Here is a 27,231-nt window from a genome sequence, read left to right as displayed (position 1 = left end):
GAGTTGAGAGATATATATAGAGCGAGAGAGAGAGAGAGAGAGAGAGAGAGAGATGACGTGTATGTGAGGGTGTGATTAATGGTTTGCGCCTCAACAGTCTTTCTTTAGAAAGGGGCACTAAAACAGCACAGTATTCTGAATGCAACTACCTTATTGATCACCCAGTCACATTCCATTAGTCATTCTCTGATCTCCACCTTTGCAGCTTTAATTAGCATTCAGGCAAAATGGCAAGTGCAAAGAGAGAATGCGGTAAGAGAATGTGGCTGAATAAACGAGGCATATGCACCTGTCAATAATTGCGTGATTCGTCAGTAGCATCAGTGCACGGGTTGTTCTCACTCTCCCATGGCGACGCAATAAGATGAACGACTCAAATTAGCTTTTTCTCTATTCACGTAGGCCAAACCTCTATCCGCTTATCTCATTTTGAAAATGTTATTAAAGCTGCAAAACAATCTTATGCTGTGGCGGGCAGATGCGTCCAAACAGGCTTGTGTGTTGGCGCCATGTGTATGGCCCCAGGACACATTGATCAGACAGTCTCTTGTACCCATGTTTTCTATTAGACAAGCTTCTAAAACTAACTTCCAGCAAACACATGCTGTGTATTCTCATTCATATTTGCAGCTAGCAAATTATCAGCACTGTGACTTATTCGCCGTTGTAACAACAATTTGGGTTCTAATTTGACATGTTCAAGCTATATTGTTATTGCTACTGATCCCTGCATGCATTTGACCTCCACTGTCGCCTAGCATGGTGGTGATTATTTGATCAATTCACTGTGAAAGATTTATGCCTTCCAATCTACTATTGCAGGTCGACAATTGCTCGTACTTGCTTTAAAACAAATCGTTCTAAACGTTACACCGCTTATAACATGATTTTTCTTGTACACATAGAAATCACAATCATTTATTGCTTTCAAAACCTGTAGAACCAGCGTTAGGATTATGTGAACAATTCCTCCATAATAAATATTTAGGACACAAGTGGACTTTGCGGGTTATTTGATTGGAATAGATTTTACAGTTTCCGGCAACACACGCACATAAATGAACATCTGTCATCACGTTTCAATACATTGCTGCTTCTGTGAAATCCACAGTATCTATCTGAGATCACCACTGTTGTTCTAAAACAGAGAGGGAAATTACTGGCTGCATAATTACAGGCAGTTTGGGGCCAAAATAGTATTTATGAGCCTCGGAGGACAACAAATATACTTGACAGGTGCTATTCCCTCAAGAAAATGAACAAAGAGACTGACAATTGCCTAATACCCTGTCTACAAATACTCAATGGTCATCTCGAGCAAGCAAACAACGCCCATAATGGCTTTGAAACAGACTCAGTATCCAGCATTCAAACACGCAACCGAGAGTGACTCCATTTAAGTACATTGCACTTGCTCGCGGCAGTAAACTTTGCAGACAGTCAAGCTGAAGCGTTTCCGCTACATGGAGGCAGTGGGTTGGCCATCGTTCATTGAGCAAAATGTCCTCATCTAACTTTGGCCTGCCATGTTATTGTTGTCAGTCCACAGCTCAGAGCGATGGTTGGGCCCCCCCTCGCTAACTGATCTGGTCAGCTGCCCGACAGCTGCAGCACAGAGAGATTAGCAAGGGGTTAAATGTAATATGTGAGCGATCAGCGAGCTTTATCTCTTTCATTTTGTCTGTCAATCTCGTGACCCTTTCATCAGAGATCTCCTGCTGTCTGGCTGTCCACTGACATACAACCACTTGCCCCTGTTCTATAATCTCAAATTTGTGTCGCATGCCTTTTAGTGTTTGCAGCCTCCGAGCTAAGAGCACATAGAACACGCAAAACGAACCCCCACTTCCTCCCTAATGCCCGCATTAGGGGAGTAGTTGCTTGCCTGGGGTGCTGCAGAGAGGAGCGAGCGGGTACACCCATCAGGCGGGTGAAATGATGTGTTGAGACAGGAGGACCCAGAAGCAGGGGTGGGAGGAGTGCTCCTGCCCACCTCCGTAGCTCTGACAGCGAGAATAGACGTGGCGCTACCAGGGGCCCCCCCAGAGCATCGCTAAAACTCGTTAGCATAGCCACCAGGCCTTGAAGATGATGAGTTCTGAAAAGGTGATTAAGTCAATGCTGAGGTTCCTTGTAGGCCTGGCAGAGAGACATTCACTCATGAGGTAAGAGAAGCATGGCAGAGGCATAAAACACCACTGCAAAGGATGGGGGAGAGATTGGTAATTTAAGTTCTATATTCTTCTCGGATAGCCATTCATCAAAAGAGCTGCAAAACTGGGAACAGGTGGAAGCTGACTTCAGAACCATCTTGTGAAAAATGAACTGCACACTGCACGGAGGCTTAGCAGGATCAAGCATATAAAAATGCATTTTCTGTGTTAAAACGTGCCCCTTATGCATTTTCCTCTCACTTATCAATTTCCTTTCATTCTCAAGTTCACAAGAAGGCAAAACAATAAAGCCACTGAAATAGTTTGAATTATTATTATTACAGAGTCTCGTCGATCATTTTAAATGTTATATAATAGTATTACTGTACCATATATTATTACTGTTTTTGTCATTCATCTTATTACGCTTTGAAGCGCTGCAGCGTGATATTCAGCTACAGCGATTTCGATGAAATCAATGTAACTTCAGTTGCCAACCGCCAAGATCCAAGAACGGAGAGCGATCGTCATCCCAAAGAGAAAACCAGCATTCTGTCTGTGCTTGTTGCCACATATTCAGGAAACAGTCACTGCTCGACACCACGTCATGCCACTCCCTGTCTACAGCTGAGGCACACGACGAATTCTGTCCTCGAGTCCTCTGTGGATTAAACATAGCGTGTGGAGCCATTTTAGCATTGTCCTGTTAGTCTGGAATGCAAGAGTTATACTTAACTTTTGCTTTGCCATTCCAATCTGCTCTACTAGAGCATATTTACAAGACTTTGTATTAGTGTAATCATACAAGGCACACTATTCTCAAATGGCACTTATTTGTGTAGGTGGAGCATTACAATGTTGTGTAGGGGAGGGTTAAGCACTGTACTTGTGGGGATCGCTGCGCTCCCTCAACGCAGATTAGAAAGATTAGCTCTTTCATCCAAAATGCCCCCCCGCCCCACCTCCCGCAACTCACACAACTCACACACATACATTATACTAACTGCCTCTATTTTTTTTCTATTACTGTATATCCAAATCACCTCCTGGAATTTTATCGTATTATGTGCAGAGGTTTTAAAATGCTCTCCCTGCTGTTGCTGCTAAAAATAAATAAAGAAATAAGACAAATGCCACACACACTGGAACAAGAGAGGGCTAAGCATCTATGTTGCAATGTCAACAGAGAGCAAGACAACCGCAAGTAATTGCCAACTCAATCAATGTCATCTGAAAGTAGTCTTCAAGTAAGGGATGCATTTGGAGGGAGAAGAGTGATGAAAGGAAGAGGATGTGAGTGCATGTGTATATGTCGACAATTGAGAGAGAGGCAAGGGAGGGGAACAACGAGAGCAACGCAGTCAAGAGTACAGCAAAAGGGAAAGTTTTTCCTCATTTACATCGCTGTATGGTAACGTAGGAAAATGTCGACAATTATTGACTAAGCATCAGCAACTCAAAACAAAGAAATATGAATTAAAATTCATGTACGGCACCGCTAGAATTCATTCATTTCAGACCGTAGGTATTCTTCAAATGTATGCGGCTTTTTTTTTTTTTTTTTTAATGACAGCAGCAGACGTGATCTGTGCGCACGGCGGCTTGCATAACAAGCAGCACAAAGGGATATTAGAAGTATTAAAAGCAGCTGACCGGGGATGGATAGCTGTTTGAATTGCTGACAGTGTACCATCGTCACTTGGGGAGCAGCCAGGCTGCGCGCGGCAGGCTTGGATGCGAGATGCCGTCAGCCATCTGGCTTTGGAAGGAACTCCTGGGGGAGATGCAGGCCGATGCCAACCTTCAGAAAACACTTCCAGCAATGTTTGAGAAGTAGAATGACATGTTCATCAATACCTGCTCCTGTGCGAGAGTGGCTGCTGCGTTCCTGCAGTGGTAATATATGTACAAATATGTGCCGTGCATATCCAAGGCTACTGAGGTCTGTGGATATTTGTAATCGTGACTGGAGAAATTGCTAAATGGATGAAAGGATTAGGGTTGCTATGTAACAATATGGGTGCATAGAACACATCATTAGCTGAGAAAACAGTGCCGATTGTCGTCGAAATGTAAATGACATCAATATTGTGTTTGAAGGGTGCATTTTCTTCCACATCATAGTTTTATATACGTTTCCTCTTTACATTTCATCATGTGCTTAACATTCAGCGTTTTACTGCATCCTGAGTTCCAGGCACACACAAAATGAGCTGAAGCGTAGATCTTGCAGATGGTGTTGCAAATGATAAAAAGTGCCCCTTGTACGGACTATAATTGCTTTGTCACAGCTGAGCATATTAAAGAATGAGATTGTAGAAGAGCCCTTCAGTGAACTGGACTGAGAAGACGACAAGGAAAGACCACAACTGAACGTGGTCACGTCACACACATTAGTTGACCGTGCTGAAAAGGATAATGTCACTCATTTGTGTTCGCTTTAAAGCGAGTGCTTCAAGATGCTAAGGAGACTTGTCAAGTTAACGTCTGTCGCTGACTTGCGACCAGTCCAGCCTGTAGTTGGCCATTCGCCCAAAGTCAACTGGAATAGACTCCAGCGACCTTGAGCACGATAAGCAGTGTAGAAAATGGATGGAAGGACAGATGAATCTCCAATGTGCTGTCAGGGGAACAAATATGTATTTGAGGCAAATTCTCCCTTTCATAATTTCTCCATTGTGAGACAAATCAAGGTTTTCTTATCTCAACACCTAATAGGATGTCGCAAATATAAGTTCTCAAACGGCATGTTGACTTTTTGTTTTCTACAGTGCACATCCTCATGAGGGTCACGGATGTGCTGGTATGCAATCTAATTTCTTAATTCTCATGTTTATCCATGTCAGAAGAAGAAACTAGTTCTCTCCTCACGCATGTGCGCACACACGAACATATTGACCTTATGTGGCACGAGAAATCAAACACAGCTCTCTCGCTGCTCTACACTGCATGAACTATTTATAATATTCTCCCTCATTGAATAATTGATGGGCTATGTTTCTCCACACATTTTCGACTGCTCCGTGAAAAAAAATTCCATATTTTTACTAATGATGTTTCAAGTGCTTATGCCTCCGAGTGTATATCTTAAAAGCGATGACCGCATCGTATCTGTGCACAAATATGGACGAATAATGTTGTAGCGAAACACTCAGGTCAACTTGCACATGACAAATTATGTTGAAAGCACATTTTCATATATTTACATTCAAGACCAAGCCAAAGTTTAGCATTCACTTTGCTGCATATGCTCCCCTTTGTTCCTGTAAGAGATGAAGATGCATGCGGTGCACTGTAAACTCGAGGGGGGGCGAGACAAGGTTGCTCAATCTCCTTGAGAGGCATGATCGTGGAGCAGAGGCTCCCAACACAAGCACATCTCATACATGAGCCGCCCATGACTTTTTGGGCGCTAATTTATGAGGGCTGCTTTGCAACACAACAAAGTTGGCGTCCGCGTACTCATTATCTCCGATTTTCACTCTCCTCTCTCCATTTATCACCTCGATCACTTCTCTCCTCCTCCGCTCGTTTTCACACCGACGCCGGCGCTCATTGTCTGGTCACAGATTAGAAAGCGGCGACAACAGCTACGTTTGAGGATGAGTTATGGATGTTGTCACTTGTGAAGAAACTATATTGGTGTCAATATTTGTGCTGTACAAAACATTTGTGTTGCTGTACTACTTTTATTGTGATTACATTTTACATTTAATCGGACAATGTATGATGCCGAAGGGGAAGTTCACTCAGCAAAGTACTTCACACCAGTAGCTGAAAATTTACATCATGACTTTGTTCAAATCAAAACGGGATGCATCATAATACGGCCAGAACTAATACTGCAGTCTGTTGTTGCAACTGTTTCTAAAGTCTTTTGTCTTTGCAGAAACACTAAGAAAACGCCCATGGCAAACACGATGAGTTATACTAAGCCTCGAGAAATTTGATGTTCATCTCACATTCAAATCATGAATAAACAAAGTCCATGCCGGCGGATGTGCAAATGAATGGTGATGGGGTTACTTGAGACATCTGAGCAAGACAAGGTTCCCCTAGTGGTAGGGTGCAAGAATAAAGTACTTTCAAAAACCCTGGTGAGACAGGCAGATGATTTCTTCATGCAGTTGTGGGGAAATGACGCCAAGACACAGAAGAGTCAAGTTTGCAGAGTTTGGAAGAGGATGAGGACTGTGTCAAACACACCGTGGAAATCAAGCTGGATTCAAAATTGCAAACCTCATCTTATTCACACACTCAGGAACATGCTGCCTGCCAGTTTGCTTGGACCAAAACCAAAATGTGTTCACGACTCTGTCAAATAATGTACCTTTTTCTGGAATGAGCTTTGGAATATAGCAAATGGGGCAGAAAAACAATGCACATAATAACAGAGTAAAAGTCATCTCAAAGTTTGGTAGATTGTTAGCTCCATAAACAGTGAAGCATGAAAGGGATGTCTGGAAAAACAAACCAGCTCGCTGTTTCCATAGCGATCTATGAATGGCCTGTACTGGCGCTTGTGACAACCAGACATCTAGGAAGACAAGTTTAAAAAAAAACAAAAAACAAAAAAAAAACAATGCCTTGCAGAATGCCTGTAATTATTTCTGTCATTCAATTGGAATTTATTTGCATAATTAGACTTGTTGAAGCCCAACTCTGGAAGTCTATGCACATCTCATATCCTACCAATTGGACCCCTGCCACGGTATTGGACTGGTAAAAACACATAATCAGGGTTTCCGCTTTTTTCTTGAAATTATTTCCAGAACTTTTTCCATCTGCTACAGTACGAGTCAAGTTATCACAACATACACTAATGAATCCCACCTCTGAGTTTTAGAGAAGTGTTTTTTTTTTCACAATTGCCTGTACGTTATACTTCGTACATTTCATCTGATTGCTTCAATCTTACCAAATACCAAACCAAATTGGTTAAAAAAAAATGAACGGCTCTCTCACACATCCTGAAACATTATTCAGCAAATTCCACAAAAGACCCAATGATGGAGCACGAAAACCAGCCGAAGCAAAGGGAGGTGAAAATCAGCCATTGATGGCATTTTACGGCACCTGAAGCCAAATGCTTCGTCATCCACACAGGAATTTTGACATTTTCTCACAGACGACAGACAGACACAAATTCATAACCACATGACCCCCTGGGCAAGGACATGACACAGCATTTCTAACGGAAGCTTATCTACTGATCATGAAATAGAAAAAAAAGAAATGAACAATCTGCAGTATGCTGCTCTAAATGCACACTAGTCGTTTCAGGACCTTACCTCGACTAGGTGTGGAGTGGGGTTGAATCCGCACTTGTTGCACACTTTGGAGTGGCACTGGGTACAGGTGTTATAGTTGGGTTGTTCACTTGCGTTGCCGAGGTTAAGGGCCGTCTTGCAAAGAGGACAACAAGCTTTGGGTTTGGAGTAATCTGAAGACGCAGATTGCTGCTGAGGAGGAGGTCGAGACCCTTGTTGTGCAGATGGAGGTCCTGAGTGTTTAGGTGTCCCAGGTCCTGGACCGTGGGGTCCCCCTGGTTTAGGGGCCTGTTTTGGGGGTGGTTGTTGGGGCTGAGTGGTCTCAGATATCAGTGTACTGGCTTGGTTAAGTAGAGAAGCACCAAAGCCAAACAATTTCCCAAAGGTCTGCTCAGGAGGTGGAGGCTGTCGTGAAGGAGAGCTGCCTGCGCTGCGCGTCTGGTCCTGGCGGGGGTGGTGGGGTTGGTGGGCAGGCGAGTTTCGGGACAAATCGGGCTGGGACGGTGCTTTGGCCATGCCAGGGAGAGGCACTGCCCCCGGAGGCAACTTTGTCGGTGGCTGACCTGGGCCAGCTGGACCAGTCTGTTTCGAAGGGCCTGAAGCGGGATGCGTCTGTGCTGGCCGAGTCTGAGGAGTTGTCTGCATCTGAGGGGCAGGCTGAGAAGAAGCGTCAGATTTGGGTTCTGGTTTGGCAGCGTGGGAAGGAGAGTTTATCTGTTGTTGACTCTTGGATCGTGGTGTGGTCATATCCATCCCCAACGCTCTCTGCATCTGACAGTTCAGGCATAGCCACTCCTGCACCTGAAATAAACACGGGCAAAATACGACAGTAAGTAAATAAACAGGACCTGATGTATTCTGTGGACTATCCGAAGAGACAACTGTGCAAGTGTTGGACCCAACACGAACACAGGCATTCTCCAAACGTACTGGACAGTGACTCTATGTTGTTCAAAATGATATCCACCCAGCCATAAAAAGGTCAGCAACAGTTTCGATTTTCAATTGGCCTCCTTTCTTTTTACACTTATACGCATGAATCGTTCTCAACATTATGACTGTAAAAATGCACACAAGCCAACATAAGAGCAGTATCAAAATGATGCTCAAATTGTGATCGTCACAGATGCGGGTACTGTAATCAATTCAGAGTCAATTTATGATTGTGGTTGTAGTTTGGCAGTTACAATTGTGTAAAACGGTGTTGCAGCATACTGAGAACGGATGCCATCATTTTGGCTCGACATCCCAGAGTTGAATTTGATGCAGTTTGGACACATTGGAAACAAATCATTTCAAAATATATTGATGATGTTGGAGGTGACAGAGAAGACCACCATCACTATTCTAAATTATACTGTAAAATGGGGTTTTAAATCACAGCGAATCAAAGAAAATAATGCGTCATCCTTTTCGAGATCTCTTGATGTGACATGCACGTACAATCTTCTACCCTTCATCCAATGCTGGCAGGGACAGGCTCTAACCCTCTCTGAAGGGGAAACATTTTGTATGGAAGAGCACTGAATTTAATAAGGAATGATGTTAAGTATCTAATTGAAAAAGGATTTAAGTTGCCCTTTGCCTCCGGGTGGGAATTTACTGGCAAACAGCATTTAACCAGAAACAAACGTGCAGGACATAAAATTTGACAAGCAAAATGATTTTTGGGGAGCTGTCTCAGAAGAACCATGGTGGCCGTGGATTTAGTCATCTTCCTTGAGCCTTTTTCTGTAGCTCATCCCTTTGTGCCGCTTTCAACATTTCATCTCACTATGTGATGCCTTCCTCATTAAAATCGTTCCATCCATTCTGTTCTTCTATTCTTCTGCTGTGGCCATTTCCTTTACATCTATGCTGCAGAAACTTCGCACTTGTTGCTTGGTTGCGTCGAGGCACATAATAAGGTGAGAGTCAGAAAAAGGCCCTCCTCCGCCTGATGGCACATGGTCACGTAATAATTGCCATCCCGGTAATTTGACAGCTGCCTCACCATTGTAGCCGCCTTAGCTTTAGGGTCAATACGTGTTGTATCCCTTGATCTGATAACGGACCATATTACGTAACTCGGGTGTTCAAAATGGACACGAGCCAGTTGAATCATACTTACGTTCAGTTACCTTGTGGTTTAAATTCTGCATTTCTAAATATTGTTATGAGTGCCCTATAAAAAAGTTAATGCCTCATAAATATTGTGAGTAAAAGTTTCACAGATCTCTGCTCTGTGACTTGAAATATCCATCCATCCATTTTCGAATCCGTTTATCCTCACGAGGGTCGTGGGCGTGCTGGAGCCTATCCTAGCTGTCATCGGGCAGTAGGAGGGGTACACCCTGAACTGGTTTGCAAGCCAATCGCAGAGCACACATAGACAAACAACCATTCGCGCTCACACTCACACCTAGGGACAATTTAGAGTGTTTCATCAACTTGCCACGTATGTTTTTGGAATGTAGGAGGAAACCGGAGTACCCGGAGAAAACCCACGCAGGCACGGGGAGAACATGCAAATACCACACAGGAAGGTCTCGAAGCCAGACTCGAGCCCGGTATTTCTGCACGATAAGGCAGACGTGCTAACCAGTCAACCACCGGGCCACTGACTCGAAATAATACCTAAATAAATAAATACATAATATGAAGCACCTTGTCTATTTTTGACAGAGCAATCAAACGTGGCAGTGAGTTTGATGAGCTTCTCGAGTGTTTTATAGGTCAGAAGACTTTCTAATGAAAGACACTCAAATTCTGCTGATGCCAACTAATTGGAGGCAATGTCACAGCGCTGCTTTTTTCAATTTTGCCATTTGACTCAGTGTCTATTTTTAACCCACTCAGCCAGTCAACCATTCACTAATGCTGTTTCCTCCTTTTCAGAAATAGTTACCCATTTAGAGTTCTGTTCTCAATTTGCAATAAACAGCCTGTACCCTAGAACAGCAACACAAATATAAAATAAAAATGGTGAGACTGACTCTCAAGCCACCACGCTTCTCTAATCCTCATGAAACCTGATCCCTTCTGTCGACTCCTGGAAACTCGGAATCGACTAAAATGACATTTGCCACGCTTGGGAATGGCACTGTGTCAGGTGTACGAATCACTTGAGCGAACACAAAGTAAGGCTAACGGAATGAAGTCAATTGAAAAAGGGAATCGGGTCGAAACAGCCAGGTGAGGAAAGACGTGCTTCTCAGCCACTGAAGTAATATGACGTGAGTGTAATATTTGAAATGCAATGAGGGCTGGTATGTTCCAGTCATTCTCACTCAGACATTCAGTAAATCAGCAGAGACAGAGTAAGCCACACGCACAGCAGCATGGGAGCCCCTGTCTGGTCTCCTGCCAATCCTTAATACAAAGAGTGATGAGGTCACGGTTCTCTCTTGTCAGTCAACGGTGAAACTGTGAAGTCTGGGAAGCAATGTCGAAAGAATATGGAGCAACAAAACATCATCCAATCAGAGATTTACAAATGGAAAATCCTCTTTCTCTCATTGCCATTGTCTCTATTTTTTCCTTTCCAAATGACAGTTGGGATAATCAAAGAAGTTAAGCTCATTGGAGGGTGAAAAAAAAAAAACAAACCGGACAAACAAAGTATTGCGCAACAGGGACAGCAAGCAACTATTTATCACTTTCATCGTGGCTCTGCCCTCCTCTCCGCCTCATCTCTCCATTTCATTTCTCTCCGCGTCCCCCTTGTTATGAGGCAATCATGTGAATCTTTATGAAATCTGATCTCGAACAGAGAACAAAAACGAGCACTCTCCACACAACGGCTCTCTGTCCTCCTCCGCCGTCGCTTCTCTTTTACACGTCTGTCTTTTTTACTTTGCTATTGATATTTCTCTACCATATTTACATTTCTCGTACATTCCTCCCGAATTTCCCCCTGCAGCTTCATCTACATTTCTTTGGTACATGATAGCCCTTATTCAGATGTCATGTTTGATTGTTGCGTATTCCGTTACTGAATGAATGAAAAGGATTGAGGGAAAAAAAAATGCTCATCCAATTTCCCCGAAAATCTTTTAGTGTGGTTGCATTGCTTTTTTGTTTTTGTAAGATTTGAAAACAGCATCTGAATTCATCATAGAATAAAGACAGAAGAGAGTCTCCGGAGATGAACAATTTGATGCCGATCCAAATAAGGAGTGTTTGGCCTCGTGGGTCTGTGAAAATAATGTCATTCAAGTTATAACCAACTGGAACAGCCTCCAACTTGAAGAAGTCAAGAGACAAGGTCACAGGTATCACAAGATTGCAATGCAATCAGAATACTTGTGATTCAATAGCCGATTAATCGCTCCCAAATTGGGCCAAAACACATTGATATTCTTCCTGACGCTTCTTCCCTCCCTGCCTGACTTTGCTGCGAAACTAAAAAGTCTGGATTTATGTGTGAAAATGGGCACGGTGATGATGCAATACGTGTAGTAATGAAATGATTTGGAGGTACGCTGGAGCCTTGAAGGGGACAACCGGGGGGTTGCAAGGTTTGACTCGGCATACTGGAGAGTAGCACTGGCATTTGCTTATGGGATTCATTTTGTCCTATGTGCACACCCGCGCGATATCGAGAAATACCTATTTCTGAAAAAGACAAAAAAAAAAAAAAAATGCTCTCTCAGTATCATCAATTCCCCTTGGCTCAATTCAGCATGATGGCACACATAACTTACTTCTAGATATGAATGCACATGCAATGCAAAAATAAAGCCTATAAGGACATATAACAAAGCACATGTTTGATCGACAACCAACATTGTCAATTCACTGTCTAATCGTAATATGGTCATTGACAAAAATGTCACTAAATGTGAAAAATGAAAAAAAAAATGCATAGATTCGCAACAAGTAGTATGACATAACAAAAAAAAATATTCTTTGAAATGCCCCATCCAACTTGATTGTAGCATGAAGAAACTTTAAATGCAGCGAGTTGGGGGATAATAATTAAACCAGTGTCCCAGATTTTCTTTCTGGCAATTCTCCTTGCAACATATTTCAGTTTATGCAAAATTCAGACTGCAGAGTCTCACATGGATTCTTGACCCAGTTCACACTGTTTGTCCACTTCAAAGCTACAGCTTGACATTTTCGGTAAATGTGCTTAACACTGACATTTACTACACAGCAATGGATAACATGTACAGATCGTTAAAAATTATGAAGATATGCATTTCGAGGTTTCTTTTCTTGCTTGCCATGAAATGATTCTCAGTAAATCAGAGTGGCAAGCTGAAAACATTTGTGACAAATAATCAAACTTATAATTATCTTTCAGTTTTAAATGTATTGTCTCCTGCTTGAACTAGCCACAGAAAGAGAAAGAAAAACTGCTCCATAAACAGCTTTAATAGATCTGAAACTGAACATTAGAGCACACACAGTAATCAGTAATCTATATTGTTCAAGGCAGAATACGATTGGGTCGCATTGAGGATTGGAGACGTGGGAAGTTCACCATTTGAATGAATTTGAGGAAATTAGGTGCCCAAGTACCCTGAGGCACAAAGGCTTAATTAAATAACATTTCTGAAATGCTTTCTGTGACTTCATTGCAATAACCACTTCGTTTCAAGTCACACACAGATTCATGTAAATAAAGTAAAAAAAAAAAATTTAAAAAAAGAAAGAAAAATGCTGCAGTCTTCCAACAAGACCATCCACTTATGTCCAATGTGTATGGGATCACCTTATGAGAAATAGACAGACACTTCTTAGAAGCAGGTATCAGGCTGTTCAGTATTTGAACGGTATCACCTGGCATGCAAGTTTTTGTAATTCCTATTAACTCCTGTCGCTTGTCTACGAAAGTTTTCTTTTTCTTTGAAAACGTACAAGGTTCATTTTATTAGATGCACCAAATTTGCTTCCATTGTACGTGTGGGCAGTTGCCGCCTACTTGATTATTTTCGTCATATAGGGAATCAATAGAATAGGAATAGGGAATCATGCTGCTAATATATACAGCTTTTCTGCAGTCTCTTTGTGTGAGGGCATTCCTTAAAACTTTTCCATCGCTTGTGGGATTGTTGGTAAAAAGAAAAACTACAAAAGGAGGCAGTTCCAAGACAACCTTCAAACAACGTTTTAAAAAATCATGACTGCATGACTCGCTCAAAGCATGTTATAAATCTATTTTACAGAAAGTATGGGAGCCACTGCCATCACCCTCATGGGATATAACATCAAAAGATTTGGGTTTTTAAGGCAGTTCGTCAACGATCGCTTTTCCGCTGCGGCACCTTAGACCCAAGCCACCATCGCGAGGTAGGAGCTATTAATAGAAAGTGGACCAATTATGAAGCACATGGTTCCGTGTACTATAGTGGGGGGAAAATTTGTCATTGGGGACCTTCTGCGCTACTTTATCTCTCTGAGCTTTGGTTTTCGATTGGGTTTTTTTTTTCACACTCTCATTTCCTCTCAGGATTATGCTTCCCGTCTAAAATAATGACTAACCCTTCTAACCTGAATGCACCATCTTTTTATATATATATATATATATATATATATATATCGGTACATGCATATACAGTACCGGGTACTCTGTAAATATAGTTAAGAGTCATACACACGCACACACACACACACACACACACACACACACACACACACACACACACACACACACACACACACACACACACACACACACACCTTCGTGTTATCTACGCAATATGCCGTCATTATCCGCAGTTGAGTCTTCAGTCACATCACTGACACTGTGACTAACACACCTGAAAATGTCTGTGTCTAGAATGTTTCTGATCAGCAGATCTGCCTCCCACTGCTCGAGCTGGCCATGTTCACTACAGTGATGGGTTAAATGGAGAGGACATTTCATTCATTAGCATGAAGAATGTGTGATTTCAGGAGCAAAATGAATGTTTTCTTTCTTCCTGTTTAACCCTTTCAGTGGACAGCTGATCATGTTATCAGGTTACAGGGTGCATGAAAGGGTTAAGGAGAGCAGTGTTGGCATTGTATATTTAACGTGTTGAGGAACATGAAAGAAAGTGCTCTTTTCTTTTTGATCATAACACGCAAAATGCCGTAGGGACGAGAATATCCAAATATGGAATGTCTCTTGGTTACCAGCACTGGTTCTATAGAAAGCTGGTGAAGAAGTGGCGCTCCTTTGTGGAAGCCCGTTCACGGCCACAGGAGCACAGAGAAAGCATCGTCGTGCAAGGCGCAGCTATGCCTTCCACAACGAGGCGAGGTAGATCGCGCACTGTGCGAGGGGACGCAATCCGACCTGCGATACCTGACCGATGTGATGTAATGCTCTGAAATGTGCAAGACATGTCGTACTAAATTACATCAGCAAAAAAACGAATAAAAAGAATTCAAATGTTATTGACTTAGAGGCATTTCCCAGCTTCTTCTCATATTGTAAAAAAAAAAAATCTGGTTGTTCAGTTGCCGACTCTTAAATGTGCATCGGTGTGAATGTGACAGTGGTTGTTTGTCAAAACGTGATCTGCGATTGACTGCCCCGCCTCTTGCACAAATCAAGTGAGATAGGTCCCAGCTCACCTGTGACCCTAAAGAGGACAGAATTGAAGAAAATGTATGGATGGATTTCATTTTGACTTTTCAAATGGATCTACTCATACAGTATCTGTTTTTAAATATTTTCGTCTTTAATGTTGATCAACGAAAATGTGGAGAGAATCAGTTTCATTGACAAACGATAAAGCTACTAAGATATGTTTCTGTGAGGGAAAAGTCAAATCCATTCTAAGTAGGTTAGGGTGGTAAATCTTCAGATCTCCAGAGGCAGGCCCGCTTTCACTCTGTGTTGCGCTCTCAGCATCTGACAAGCTCACCAAGGCTGAGCCATAACATCCACCTCCGCAATCCCTCTATGCTGCCACATTCTCCTCCTCTGCCTGCCATGAGCTATTCTTTACTGTGTCCCTCGGCTGTGCTTCACGCATTTCTATCCACCGACTGCGCACCGCTACACTTACTCGTACACGGAACGCAATCAACCTGCACCAAGGCTTGGACATTCGTCACCTGCAAAAGTCAGTGCGTGAACAACAGTGACAGCAGCAGACCTTGCATACAATCAGCGAAGTCAAAACGAGGTAATATGCGGTACGAGTAGGGATTTGATCGTTTATATGACACCATTAATGAATTTGTTTAGATCTAAATCTTTCTCGAACCCTAATCTTTACATCACTGGAAGAATATCTATTCATGTTTTTTAATTTAAAATGTTACGACGGTCAAACCCCACCTCCGTTAAAATGTAGGCCTAAATTAATAGCTTGAAACCCAACAACAACAACAACAATAATAACAACAAAAATAATAATACTGTACCCTAGATTTATTTTATGCCTTTCAATTGACCTGAGAATGCTTTAATAAGGGTGGTAAACTCCACTAAATGATGAGGAGAAATGTCCAGATCCCTTTTGGCAATGGTGGAAGTGAAGAGTTAATCAGCTGGTCAAAGCTAGGGGCTCAACATTAAGTGCCCAATTAAAAATAAAGAGTTGTTTATGAAATAATAATGTATTTTTTTTAAATCAAGGTATCAATGTATCACAGTGTCAAAAACACAATACTGTGGCAAAGAGGAAAGTAGTAATTAGTGGTCGTAAAGCATGCACGCCAGCATCCTTGCACTTGAGATGCATTTTTTTGAACTGTATTTCTACATTCTACAAAATATGTTGTAGTTTCGCTAAAATAAAATGATTTTAAAATCTTTTTGCAATCAACAAATGGGTTCGAATAAGTGTACTTTTCAGTAAATAGTGATAGTTATTTCCTGGGGGGGGAGGGGGGGTAAAATCAGTGAGGGTTGACTGTATGTCAAAAATTGTATGGAAGAAGCGACACAATATGCACATGAATCTCCTGAAAGAATAAACCCACTCTGGTGTCAACAAAGTATGTCCTCAGACTTTTGCAATCACATTTATACAAAGCTGCACACTCACAAATTAGTCATTACAATTGCATACTGTAAATCCACAGTTGGAAAACTCAACCTTTCACACCTCGCATCAAGTATTTATTCAACCTGCAGCTGCTCTACAAGCCTTCAGGTCAGCTTAAGCGATGAGGCATCTTGGCTGTAATTTTCAGCATGAATCACCGGAGATGATGTGAAACTTTAAGACAGATGACACAGCCAAACTGGGCTCAGAGTCACAGTGAAGCATAGCCTAATTCAAATTAGGCAAGTGATTTATTTTCGGATGAAGGCAGAAGTCTTTCTCCTCTACCTGTTGACAGAAATGACACTTAAGATGCATTTCAATGATGGGGAGCTGCTTGGGAGCTGTTCACCGGGGCTATAAACAAAAGCTTTATTTGGTCATAGCTCGGGACATCATTTGGCTGCTCATTAGTGTCTCTCAAGAAGGATAGAGGAAGCATTTCAGTGTTTTATGAAGTACACTATTTTTACATTGTAACATCGCCTAAGAACTAAGACATATGAGCCGACGACTGGATAATTAGAGGACGAACAGAGCTTGAAATATTTGCCCAGTCAGACTTAACAAATGAAGCTGGACCGTGCTTCACTAAATAGCATACTATACATACAGTATATGCTACTGTATATGGTCAATCAACAGGCGGTAATTGCCATCACTGCCAACTTAATCTTAATCCTCTTGACATTTTGGATAATGCTAGGCTTCTGACTGGAAAAAAAAAAAACATGTCACAGACACGCTAAAGCATCTTGTATGAAGACCTTCCCAGAAAAGAAGCTGCAAAAAGGGGACCGCTCCACATGCTGTTTCACGAAAACCGGTGTAATAGCAACAACGTAATATGTGTTTCCTTTTAAAGCATCGTGAATGATGTCATTGTTCACGTGTGACGCAAACTGCCTCTTCCACCATCTGCTATGAGTGCAGAGTTGTGACACACCTTGGAAGGACACAAGCCAACGTCTTAAAAATTAAAGGATGTCTGCATCAACCCAGTGCGGCACATCGGAGAGTGTGCTTGCACTATAAAAAGTGAGTCATGTACACTATATACAGTAACCTACGTATGAAAGAGCACTGGGGATATGATATGACGTAAAATGAAGCACAGAGGCATCCTGTAGTATGTTTAATTTGTCAGCCTCGCTTCTGTCATGACACGGCTTAACACAGATAACAGACAGGGTGCTTTTGATTAATTCAACTAAAGATTCTAATGATCAAGTACGACTTTTTCTTGCATCATGGTCTTTGTGGTAATTAATATGTGTGTATGCTGGAAATCCGCGGAACTGAGGCAAACATTTTTTCTAGCAATCAGGAAATTTGCTTTCTTAGTCAGACATATTGAGAGTGAAAAACAACACATCGTGTGTTTTATTTTTTCTGTTTTATGACTAACTAGATGGCTGAATATGATAAAATATGTGGTAAGAGTAAGCAGTGCAATTAAAATAAAATTGTGTCAACACAACGAAATAGGTGTCATTTTTGCGAGGCTATTTTGAATCTGAATGCGCTGTGCTGGCAATGTTTTTCAAAGACTAATGGGCTATTCCACTGGTGTCAAACCCAAGGCCCGGGGGCCAGATCTGGCCCGCCACATCATTATTTATACAAAGCTGCACACTCACAAATTAGTCATTACAATTGCATACTGTAAATCCACAGTTGGAAAACTCAACCTTTCACACCTCGCATCAAGTATTTATTCAACCTGCAGCTGCTCTACAAGCCTTCAGGTCAGCTTAAGCGATGAGGCATCTTGGCTGTAATTTTCAGCATGAATCACCGGAGATGATGTGAAACTTTAAGACAGATGACACAGCCAAACTGGGCTCAGAGTCACAGTGAAGCATAGCCTAATTCAAATTAGGCAAGTGATTTATTTTCGGATGAAGGCAGAAGTCTTTCTCCTCTACCTGTTGACAGAAATGACACTTAAGATGCATTTCAATGATGGGGAGCTGCTTGGGAGCTGTTCACCGGGGCTATAAACAAAAGCTTTATTTGGTCATAGCTCGGGACATCATTTGGCTGCTCATTAGTGTCTCTCAAGAAGGATAGAGGAAGCATTTCAGTGTTTTATGAAGTACACTATTTTTACATTGTAACATCGCCTAAGAACTAAGACATATGAGCCGACGACTGGATAATTAGAGGACGAACAGAGCTTGAAATATTTGCCCAGTCAGACTTAACAAATGAAGCTGGACCGTGCTTCACTAAATAGCATACTATACATACAGTATATGCTACTGTATATGGTCAATCAACAGGCGGTAATTGCCATCACTGCCAACTTAATCTTAATCCTCTTGACATTTTGGATAATGCTAGGCTTCTGACTGGAAAAAAAAAAAACATGTCACAGACACGCTAAAGCATCTTGTATGAAGACCTTCCCAGAAAAGAAGCTGCAAAAAGGGGACCGCTCCACATGCTGTTTCACGAAAACCGGTGTAATAGCAACAACGTAATATGTGTTTCCTTTTAAAGCATCGTGAATGATGTCATTGTTCACGTGTGACGCAAACTGCCTCTTCCACCATCTGCTATGAGTGCAGAGTTGTGACACACCTTGGAAGGACACAAGCCAACGTCTTAAAAATTAAAGGATGTCTGCATCAACCCAGTGCGGCACATCGGAGAGTGTGCTTGCACTATAAAAAGTGAGTCATGTACACTATATACAGTAACCTACGTATGAAAGAGCACTGGGGATATGATATGACGTAAAATGAAGCACAGAGGCATCCTGTAGTATGTTTAATTTGTCAGCCTCGCTTCTGTCATGACACGGCTTAACACAGATAACAGACAGGGTGCTTTTGATTAATTCAACTAAAGATTCTAATGATCAAGTACGACTTTTTCTTGCATCATGGTCTTTGTGGTAATTAATATGTGTGTATGCTGGAAATCCGCGGAACTGAGGCAAACATTTTTTCTAGCAATCAGGAAATTTGCTTTCTTAGTCAGACATATTGAGAGTGAAAAACAACACATCGTGTGTTTTATTTTTTCTGTTTTATGACTAACTAGATGGCTGAATATGATAAAATATGTGGTAAGAGTAAGCAGTGCAATTAAAATAAAATTGTGTCAACACAACGAAATAGGTGTCATTTTTGCGAGGCTATTTTGAATCTGAATGCGCTGTGCTGGCAATGTTTTTCAAAGACTAATGGGCTATTCCACTGGTGTCAAACCCAAGGCCCGGGGGCCAGATCTGGCCCGCCACATCATTTTATGTGGCCCGCGAAGGCAAATCAAAAATGTCAACTTCCAAGATGCTTCTTAAAATCTCTACCAAATTTAAAAATTATCATATGTAATAAATAAACATATTGTACGCATTTTCTTGTGACCAAACCCCTCATAACAGTAACTTAAACAATAGTTGAATAAACTGTTTTTCTTGACTTTTTTTTTTATATGGTTTCAGTCATAGCGGCCCTCCAAGGGAAATGGTAACTAAAATGTGGCCCACTACAAAAATGAGTTTGACACCCCTAGGCTATTATCTCACTCTGTGACAACCTTCTATACATAGTTAGCGAGGTCTGGTTCTTACCTCAGTAAGGTGAGGGTTGGGGTTGAAGCCACACTGGTTGCACACCATGGAGCGGCACAGTGTGCAAGTGTTGAAGCTTGGCCTGTCATCAGCAGTGCCAGTCAGGTCGGCCGTTTTACAGACGGGGCACAGCTTGCTGCTGGGCATGGGCGCTATTTGAGGCACAGAATAAGGAGAGGTAGGGAAGCTGGCTCGGTCCGGGGACACCGAAGGGGACCTCCCAGTCCGGCTGCCACCCACGTCCACATGCAGGTTCTTCCTGGACACGTGACCGTGGCCCTGCTCCCCGTAGGATGGGGCAGACTGTGGGGTGTCATGGGAGGCCAGCCTGTCCCCTGTCCCTTGACTGCTGTGGACTCCTGATTTAGGTCCCTGGTCTGATGCAGGTGGCCTGGAAGAAAACATACATGTATCAGAGTTGTTGTATTTAGGATAATTATTGTTGACAAATTGGTTCTACACTACTATTTTATTCCATTTTAAAATGCACAGGGCATAATCGATGCTCACACACTGGAAATCTGCATTTATTCAGTACACTTCTAATTAGTACCGTACTTGTTTATGACAATGCCGCTTCTTATTTTGACAGTTATTTGTGAAAAGAAGTTTCTGGAATTGGCTCACTAGTCTTTTTATTGATGATGGCTGCAGTATTTTAAATTCTGAAGTCTACAAAACCATTTTGCCTCGCAATTTACAGAAAACACATCCGGGAGAAGCTTCATCATGCGACAAGTTAATTACCCAAAACATACTGCCAAAACAACAAAGGACTTCATCACAGGTGAAAAGCGGATAATCTTAGACTGGCCAAGTCAACCACCGGACCTTAACCCAATGGAGCATGCATTTTACTTCCTGAAGAGGAGATTGAGTGGAGAAAAAGCTAGAAACAAACAAGAACTGAAAGAGACCACAGTAAAGGCCTGGAAACACATTTAAAATGAAGAAAGCAACAGTCTGGTGAAATCAATGAGTCGCAGGCTTGATGCAGTTATTGCAAGTCAGGGTTATGTCACCAAATATTAAATCGTAGTCACTATAAGGTTATTTAAAAATGTCCGTTGCAATACCTTTGCTCGCTTGAACTCTTTGAACCTGTCTGGCTACAGTAGTTCCAACAAAGGTAACATAAAAGACAACAGCGATGCAGTGTCAATGTTTGTTGACTTTCTCTGTCTGTCCTTCGGGCATTAGCGGAATCCTCAAACAAGTATGGAGGAAGTGGCTTGTCATAACAACTTAGATATGATATTGTCATGGCCGTCATCTTCAAAGGCATTTTCAGCATCAGTTCACCCTCCGTGGTCAGAGAAGAGTGGAGATAAAGGCTGGAGTAAAAGAATTCAAATAGAGCGTGTTAGCCACTCTGAGTCACTGTCACTGACTTGGCCCACTGCACAACTGGAACTCTTTACAAACCATCATTGCTCTGTTACATTCCAAACTGACAGGGTGACCACCACTCTGGTCTCTGCTCTGAGCTAAACTGGACTGGATGAAAAAGCTCAAACTCGTGACCGGGCATATATTGTGAGAGGAAATGGCATCTACATTTTGTATGTTCACAGACCTGGGTGACTTGTGATTTACATTACTGATGAGTAGTTCCTCCTTAAGTTGTTCAATGTTTTGATGGCTGCTGTCAGGGCTTTCATGTTCTTCCAACCAAGTTGTTATGGATTTTCCCCAAGCATAGAATTGTCTAAAATGTCTTGGTAAATTGACATAATTAAGACTCAGAGGGAACTAATGGTTGTAGCCAAGTGTGGAGAGTATATGTGTTTGATGAAAATCCATGATCAGTATGATTTTAGTATAGCCTGTCACATGTAGGTTAAGTGGCGCCCCCAACTTTAATGTCTTTCGCTTGGCAATCAGAGTGGACCGCAAAAGCACTTGACCAGTAAAAATGAAAGAAGGTATAAATGGAAGGAAGCAATGAAAAGATTTCTTCCATCCATCAGCAAATGGGAATCCACAGAGGAAAACATTCCATTTTTATGTCTATAGTTTTATGTCTACGGTTTGACAAATTGCTTCATCACAAAGTGCTTACTGAGAGGTTTGTAAAATGCCACTCTTGTAATGGGAGTCGTTAATGAAATGTTCTCTTGTCTGGAAGCAGAAAGACACTTCTTTGCACGGTCTCACGATGGTGACGATACATTTTTGTATGTACAGCATCGTACCTGTGCATTTAGTACGCAAGATGGGAAGAATGATCACACGTTTACAAGTTGCTTCATAAAATGGGTGGAAGCCAAGCCAACAGCCCACAGAGAGTGAAACAGCCACCCCAACCACTCAAAAGACTCAAAACACTTTGATGAAAGCCTAATGCATTTTTCTGGTTGAATGCATTAGAATTATTCTACCACTATCAAATTTACATCTTCACGCCCACATACTGTATTACGTGTTGTTTGTGCCAAGAAAGAGCCATTATATTACTTTGAAAGGATGGAAAAAAAGCGAGAATTATAGCCTGTCAGTTGATGGACCTTACAAAAGGCACTTGTAGGTTCAGACCATTAGTGGAGCTCAGCTTTTACTCGGAGCGCAGCAATCCATTTTTACATCAATGAAGCTAGACATGAAATCCTTCAAATATATTTTGTTTTACAGGACATGATATTTTCAAGATAATCTTATTATAGTGCCTCCAAATAATGCAGATGATATGAATACAATTAACCTGTCTTACAATGAAAAATGACCTGAGGCAAAGACGGATTAATGAAGACAGAGATAAACGTGAAGCCAGATAAACATGAAACATTTGGGCAAGTTTCAAACGATTCAACATTTATAGTTTCCAAATTATACAAAGCCCTTATTTACTGTTAAGACTCTACACAAGGCTCCTTAAAGCCTTGACAATGCTAACTCTGAGGTTTCTTCACTGATAACTGCTGTCGAATTAGCCCGCTCAGCTAAAAAGAGCAATTTTACGTCGCAGCGTATGATTCTCATCTGCCTTCCACACCACAAATCGAATTACCTCTTAAATGTGACTCAAACGAACTGCATAGTGCTCTAAATCAGCGTGACTCCTAACGGAAGGGTGGAAATAATTAGTAGCCAGTGTGACATTCCACCACCGAGTGCATTCTGGGATTTGTAGTTTAAGTGTTGCCGGCCGACTTGCTAGTTCTGATCGAGGAGAGGAAATAAAATTGAAATACATTTTAAATACAGTGCTACTTTTCCTATAAACGTTTCCAATGAATGTTAATGTGAAATCCAGGGCCAACAGTCATGTCATTATAGCAGGACATAGCTTCCAAATGCTCTTTTATATTTTTCTGCAGTGTCATACGAGGTGTGTCCGAAGAATCCGGGAGCTGGGTAACGAAAGATATATCCATCCATCCATCCATTATCTGATCCACTGATCCTCACGAGAGTTGCGGGCGTGCTGGAGCCTATCCTAGCTGTCTATCCTAGCGGGGTACAACCTGAAGTGGTTGTACAAAAGATATTTCAAACCTAAAACAAGTTTCACCCTTCATTGTGGTCCAGACGATCGACCAATGCGCTAAGCATCTGACAGGTGCCAACACCTTGGCAGAGAAGGTTGGGAAAATGTGTTAGACTCCAGGAGGAATTACTTCCAAGGGGAAATCTTGTAGTTTACAGTTTGGATTTGAAATAAATCTTTTGTGGCAACAGTCCTGGTAATTTTCTGACACAAGTTGTAGAGGATGTGGCACTTACACAACCTAACATTGAACAGCAACAGTTTGAAATACATTACATTAAGTGATTTTTAATTACATCATGTTGTTGTTTTTTTAAATCGTGAACGTGCTGGCATCTCTGAGATGATAGGGAGCATCCTGTCGCATCTGCTCACACAATTTTTTTCGGCACTGTTTGGTCAAAAATAGTTACATTTGCCAGTGGACAGTTGGAAAAAAAACTCAGCTTTGGCGGCAGCTCAGTTTCTGTAACTATATGAGCTAAACCATCTGCAATCTAAAATTACCAAACACATTTGGAAGAATGTGTTTTAAGCATAAAATATGACTTTGGAAATAAACCATGCCTTCCACGGGCTTATTTTGAAGCTATTACATAATATTCTTGATCTCTTTGCCAGGCATCTATTCTCTGGCCACATATTGTCATGAATAATAACTGCTTTTGCATTATTTGAGTTGTGAGTACCATTTGGCTGGAGGACAGTGCTTTCATGGCGCGAGTTTAAATTAAATATGAGGCTGCACAGTTTGAACATTGTGACTTGGAATAAGACCACAACCATAATTGTTGTTCTTAAACTATAACCTTGCTTTTAATTTGTAACTAAACATTGCACATAGAGCATACATTGACTTAGATTCGTTTATGTTATTTTTAATGGATTCCAGTGAACTGCGCGGGTGTGCGACATCACTGCTTGACTTCTAATTTGTTCTTATTTCATATTAAATACAATGTTCAGTGAAAATGTGTCAGATGCTAAAACTGTCATCATGAAAACCTTTCCAGGTGTGATGCCAATTTCTGATGTAAGATTTCAACATTGCTGGAAGCCTGAGAAGTAAACTACTGCTGATCCATAACATTTGTTCTCACTTGGGTGACAGGCCCAGTTGACTTAGAGCAAGAGGAAGGGTACACGCTGGACTGGCCAATCACAATGGCACAACTATTCACATTCATACTGACACCTATGAAGTGCAAGTGCAAATCAAGAGTCTTCCGTGAACTTAACATTCATGTTTGCATGAAAACCGCGCAATCATGCAGAGAACATGCAAACCCCACACAGGATCAAATTTGACCCCTGAACTTCAAAACTGTTTATGCTTTACCTTCTCTATTTCCATGGTTATCATCACATCTTGTCTTCTTTTTCCAGCAGTTCGGAATTGTCGCCCTGTACGTGGTGGGCCTTTAAACCTGCTTTTTTTCCCCAAAGCTATGCACGTGCGCAGAACATTATTAAAGGTATCTGCCTTTCTCTGCACTTTAATATTAATAGCTATGAAAGACCAGGGAATTCCAAGCCATCTCAATGGATGAAATGCAAGTGTGTCATTGCAGTCCGATTGATGTGTCTGTTAGGTAACATCCGATTTTGTAAGCAATGGTAATCTCTCCTGCACACCCACAAAAACTGGGATACTATGCATGATCAAACATGAATAATAATGGATATGCTTAAGAACTACTGTGCAGTCATTGTGCATTTCATGAGGGAACATAAAACCATTCTTCCTTATTCCTGCGCATTGGTGGTAAACAATTCCCACTGGATGCATAATGATTTGGAGTGTGATCTGATAGAGTCACCGGCCTTGGCTCAACAACGATGCTGTCAGACTTGTACATTTGTCATCTTACACAGCAACGACACAAGGATCCAGACGTTGCCTCACCAGGCGAGGTAGAGTTCTCGGAATGACTTTGACGTTGAATGGAAAAAAAATGCCGACGTGCGTACGGGAAATGAATGAAATTGAACGCTCGCTCTTATTCGCAATTTCTTCACACCGTTGCCGAGATCACCTGCTCAGATGTCGCTCGTTCATTCATGATACTAGTGAAGCCCGAGGACAAGCGCCGTGGAAAGGGGCGTACAAATGCCCCCATGATCGCCGTACTGTATTTACGTTGTATTGATGTTCACAGCGAAAGAGCCTGCATGCTAACATGTTAGCGATGGCGAGTAAGCGTGTTGTAGAGAGAAAAGACAGCGAAATTGATGTCAGGATGGCGAGTTGCGTTGACAAGGATATTGGGATAAATAATTGAGCACCCATTCAAGTCTACATCTCCATTCGCAGTCGCTCGGTGCTCCATCTACAGGATACGCAAGCCACTCCACGCCGCTCAACCTCCCTCGTATTTGGCCACACTTTTCTCGCTCGGTCGGTTACCTGTTAATCCCCGGGCCGGGACCAGTGCCACTTCCTCCGGCAGGCGCTCCATTGCTCGGCTTGATGAGCTGTCCAGAGTCCGCTGGTGCTGAAATGGAAACCGGAGCACCCGCAGCAGGAACGGCGCATGGGTCGCCTTGTCCCGCCTGTCCCTCCCCTTCCATGCTCGCTTCGTTCCCCATTGTCTCGGGAAAGGTTCGGAGGGGGAGATACGATGTCGTAGACGGTTCTTCGGCTGCGGGAAGAACTCGTATAAAAGTCAGCGGTGCTCCCCTTCCGCCATCATCGCCTACAATTCAGCATCCCGCACGGAGCACGAGCGCAGGCGGACAGAGCGCGGGGGCGCGCTGACGCAATGGGTGGGAACGTGAGTGCCTCGTACGTGCGCGTTCACGAGACTCTTATTTTAGGCCACACGCAAATAGCTCTTGAGCTCTTGGTGGCACGTGACCGGAGTCCACAGAGACATCGGCGAGTCAGACATTTACGCACTATTTGTTCTTTCGTGCAAATGTTTCAAATCAAGGATGTAGAACTATTTCACGGGCCACAAATGGTTTCTCATATGACTTTGAAACAACGCACTGTAAATATAATCGACTCGACGGTTAATTGGTTTTCACAGTAGAAGCCAAGGAATCTTGTTTGTTCTACTGACGTATTTTTGAAGGGGTTTCATAAAAAAAAACAATGTCTGCAATTTGTGTCAACATTATGAAAAGGGAAGACACCTAAGAAACATTAAGTAGATGAACATGATGTGTTAGAAAAACAAACAAAAAAATCTTACCGTGACAATCCATCCATCTCTGCTTGGTCTATTTTTTATGCTGATTGTTATCACAAGCAAGTGATGTAACAGTAGAGTATAACTCTGGTTAGCACACACACATCTGTTCTACTGAAAATACACAACTTTAACTTTGCATCAGTCTGAGAGCCATTATGAAAGATTATTCTGTTAGTACTCAAGTTCACTGGGGTGAAATCTGGAAGGGGAAGCACTGAGCAACTGGAGCAGTATTAAGCAATGTAACACAATGTAAAAACTGGACTTTCAACACACACATAAAATTATTATAATTCATACATGTACAGTATTAGAAAATAAAAACAAAGGAGCTAAAATGATTATCAGGGATTGGAAATGTATCGTGCGTGGACCACAGAGCCCACAAGAACATTTGATCTGTCATGCATTTCTAAAAATGTATAAAAATCCAAAGGAGTGATTGTAAAAGAAAATAATAACATTTAAAAATGCAAAATGTTTAATAAGAGCAATACCAATAATGTCAAGCTCACTTGTGACCCGCCTGAGGATAAGCACAAAAGAAAATGGATAGATGGGTCATA

At 41.9% G+C, this 27,231-nt stretch overlaps 1 protein-coding gene across 5 annotated transcripts in view; it reads right to left on the bottom strand.

Annotated features, from left to right (window-relative positions):
* The window catches only part of bsnb (bassoon (presynaptic cytomatrix protein) b), a 52,037-nt gene extending 24,826 nt beyond the window's left edge, over window positions 1-27,211 (bottom strand). For all 5 annotated transcript variants that reach the window (XM_019880692.1, XM_019880694.1, XM_019880696.1 and 2 more), the window contains exons 1-3: window positions 25,876-27,211; window positions 19,982-20,372; window positions 7,445-8,224 (exon numbers count right to left, since the gene is read on the bottom strand). In XM_019880692.1, the coding sequence (XP_019736251.1) occupies window positions 7,445-8,224; window positions 19,982-20,372; window positions 25,876-26,057 (1,353 nt within the window). In that variant the 5' untranslated portion in view covers window positions 26,058-27,211. The remainder of the gene's footprint in view (window positions 1-7,444; window positions 8,225-19,981; window positions 20,373-25,875) is intronic.
* Between the last annotated feature and the right edge of the window lie 20 nt (window positions 27,212-27,231).

The sequence above is a fragment of the Hippocampus comes genome, unplaced genomic scaffold (genome assembly GCF_001891065.2).
Source record: "Hippocampus comes isolate QL1 unplaced genomic scaffold, H_comes_QL1_v1.1 scaffold68, whole genome shotgun sequence".
Lineage (NCBI taxonomy): Eukaryota > Metazoa > Chordata > Actinopteri > Syngnathiformes > Syngnathidae > Hippocampus > Hippocampus comes.
Note: the sequence above shows the minus strand (reverse complement) of the source record. Positions and strands in the feature narration are given on the sequence as shown.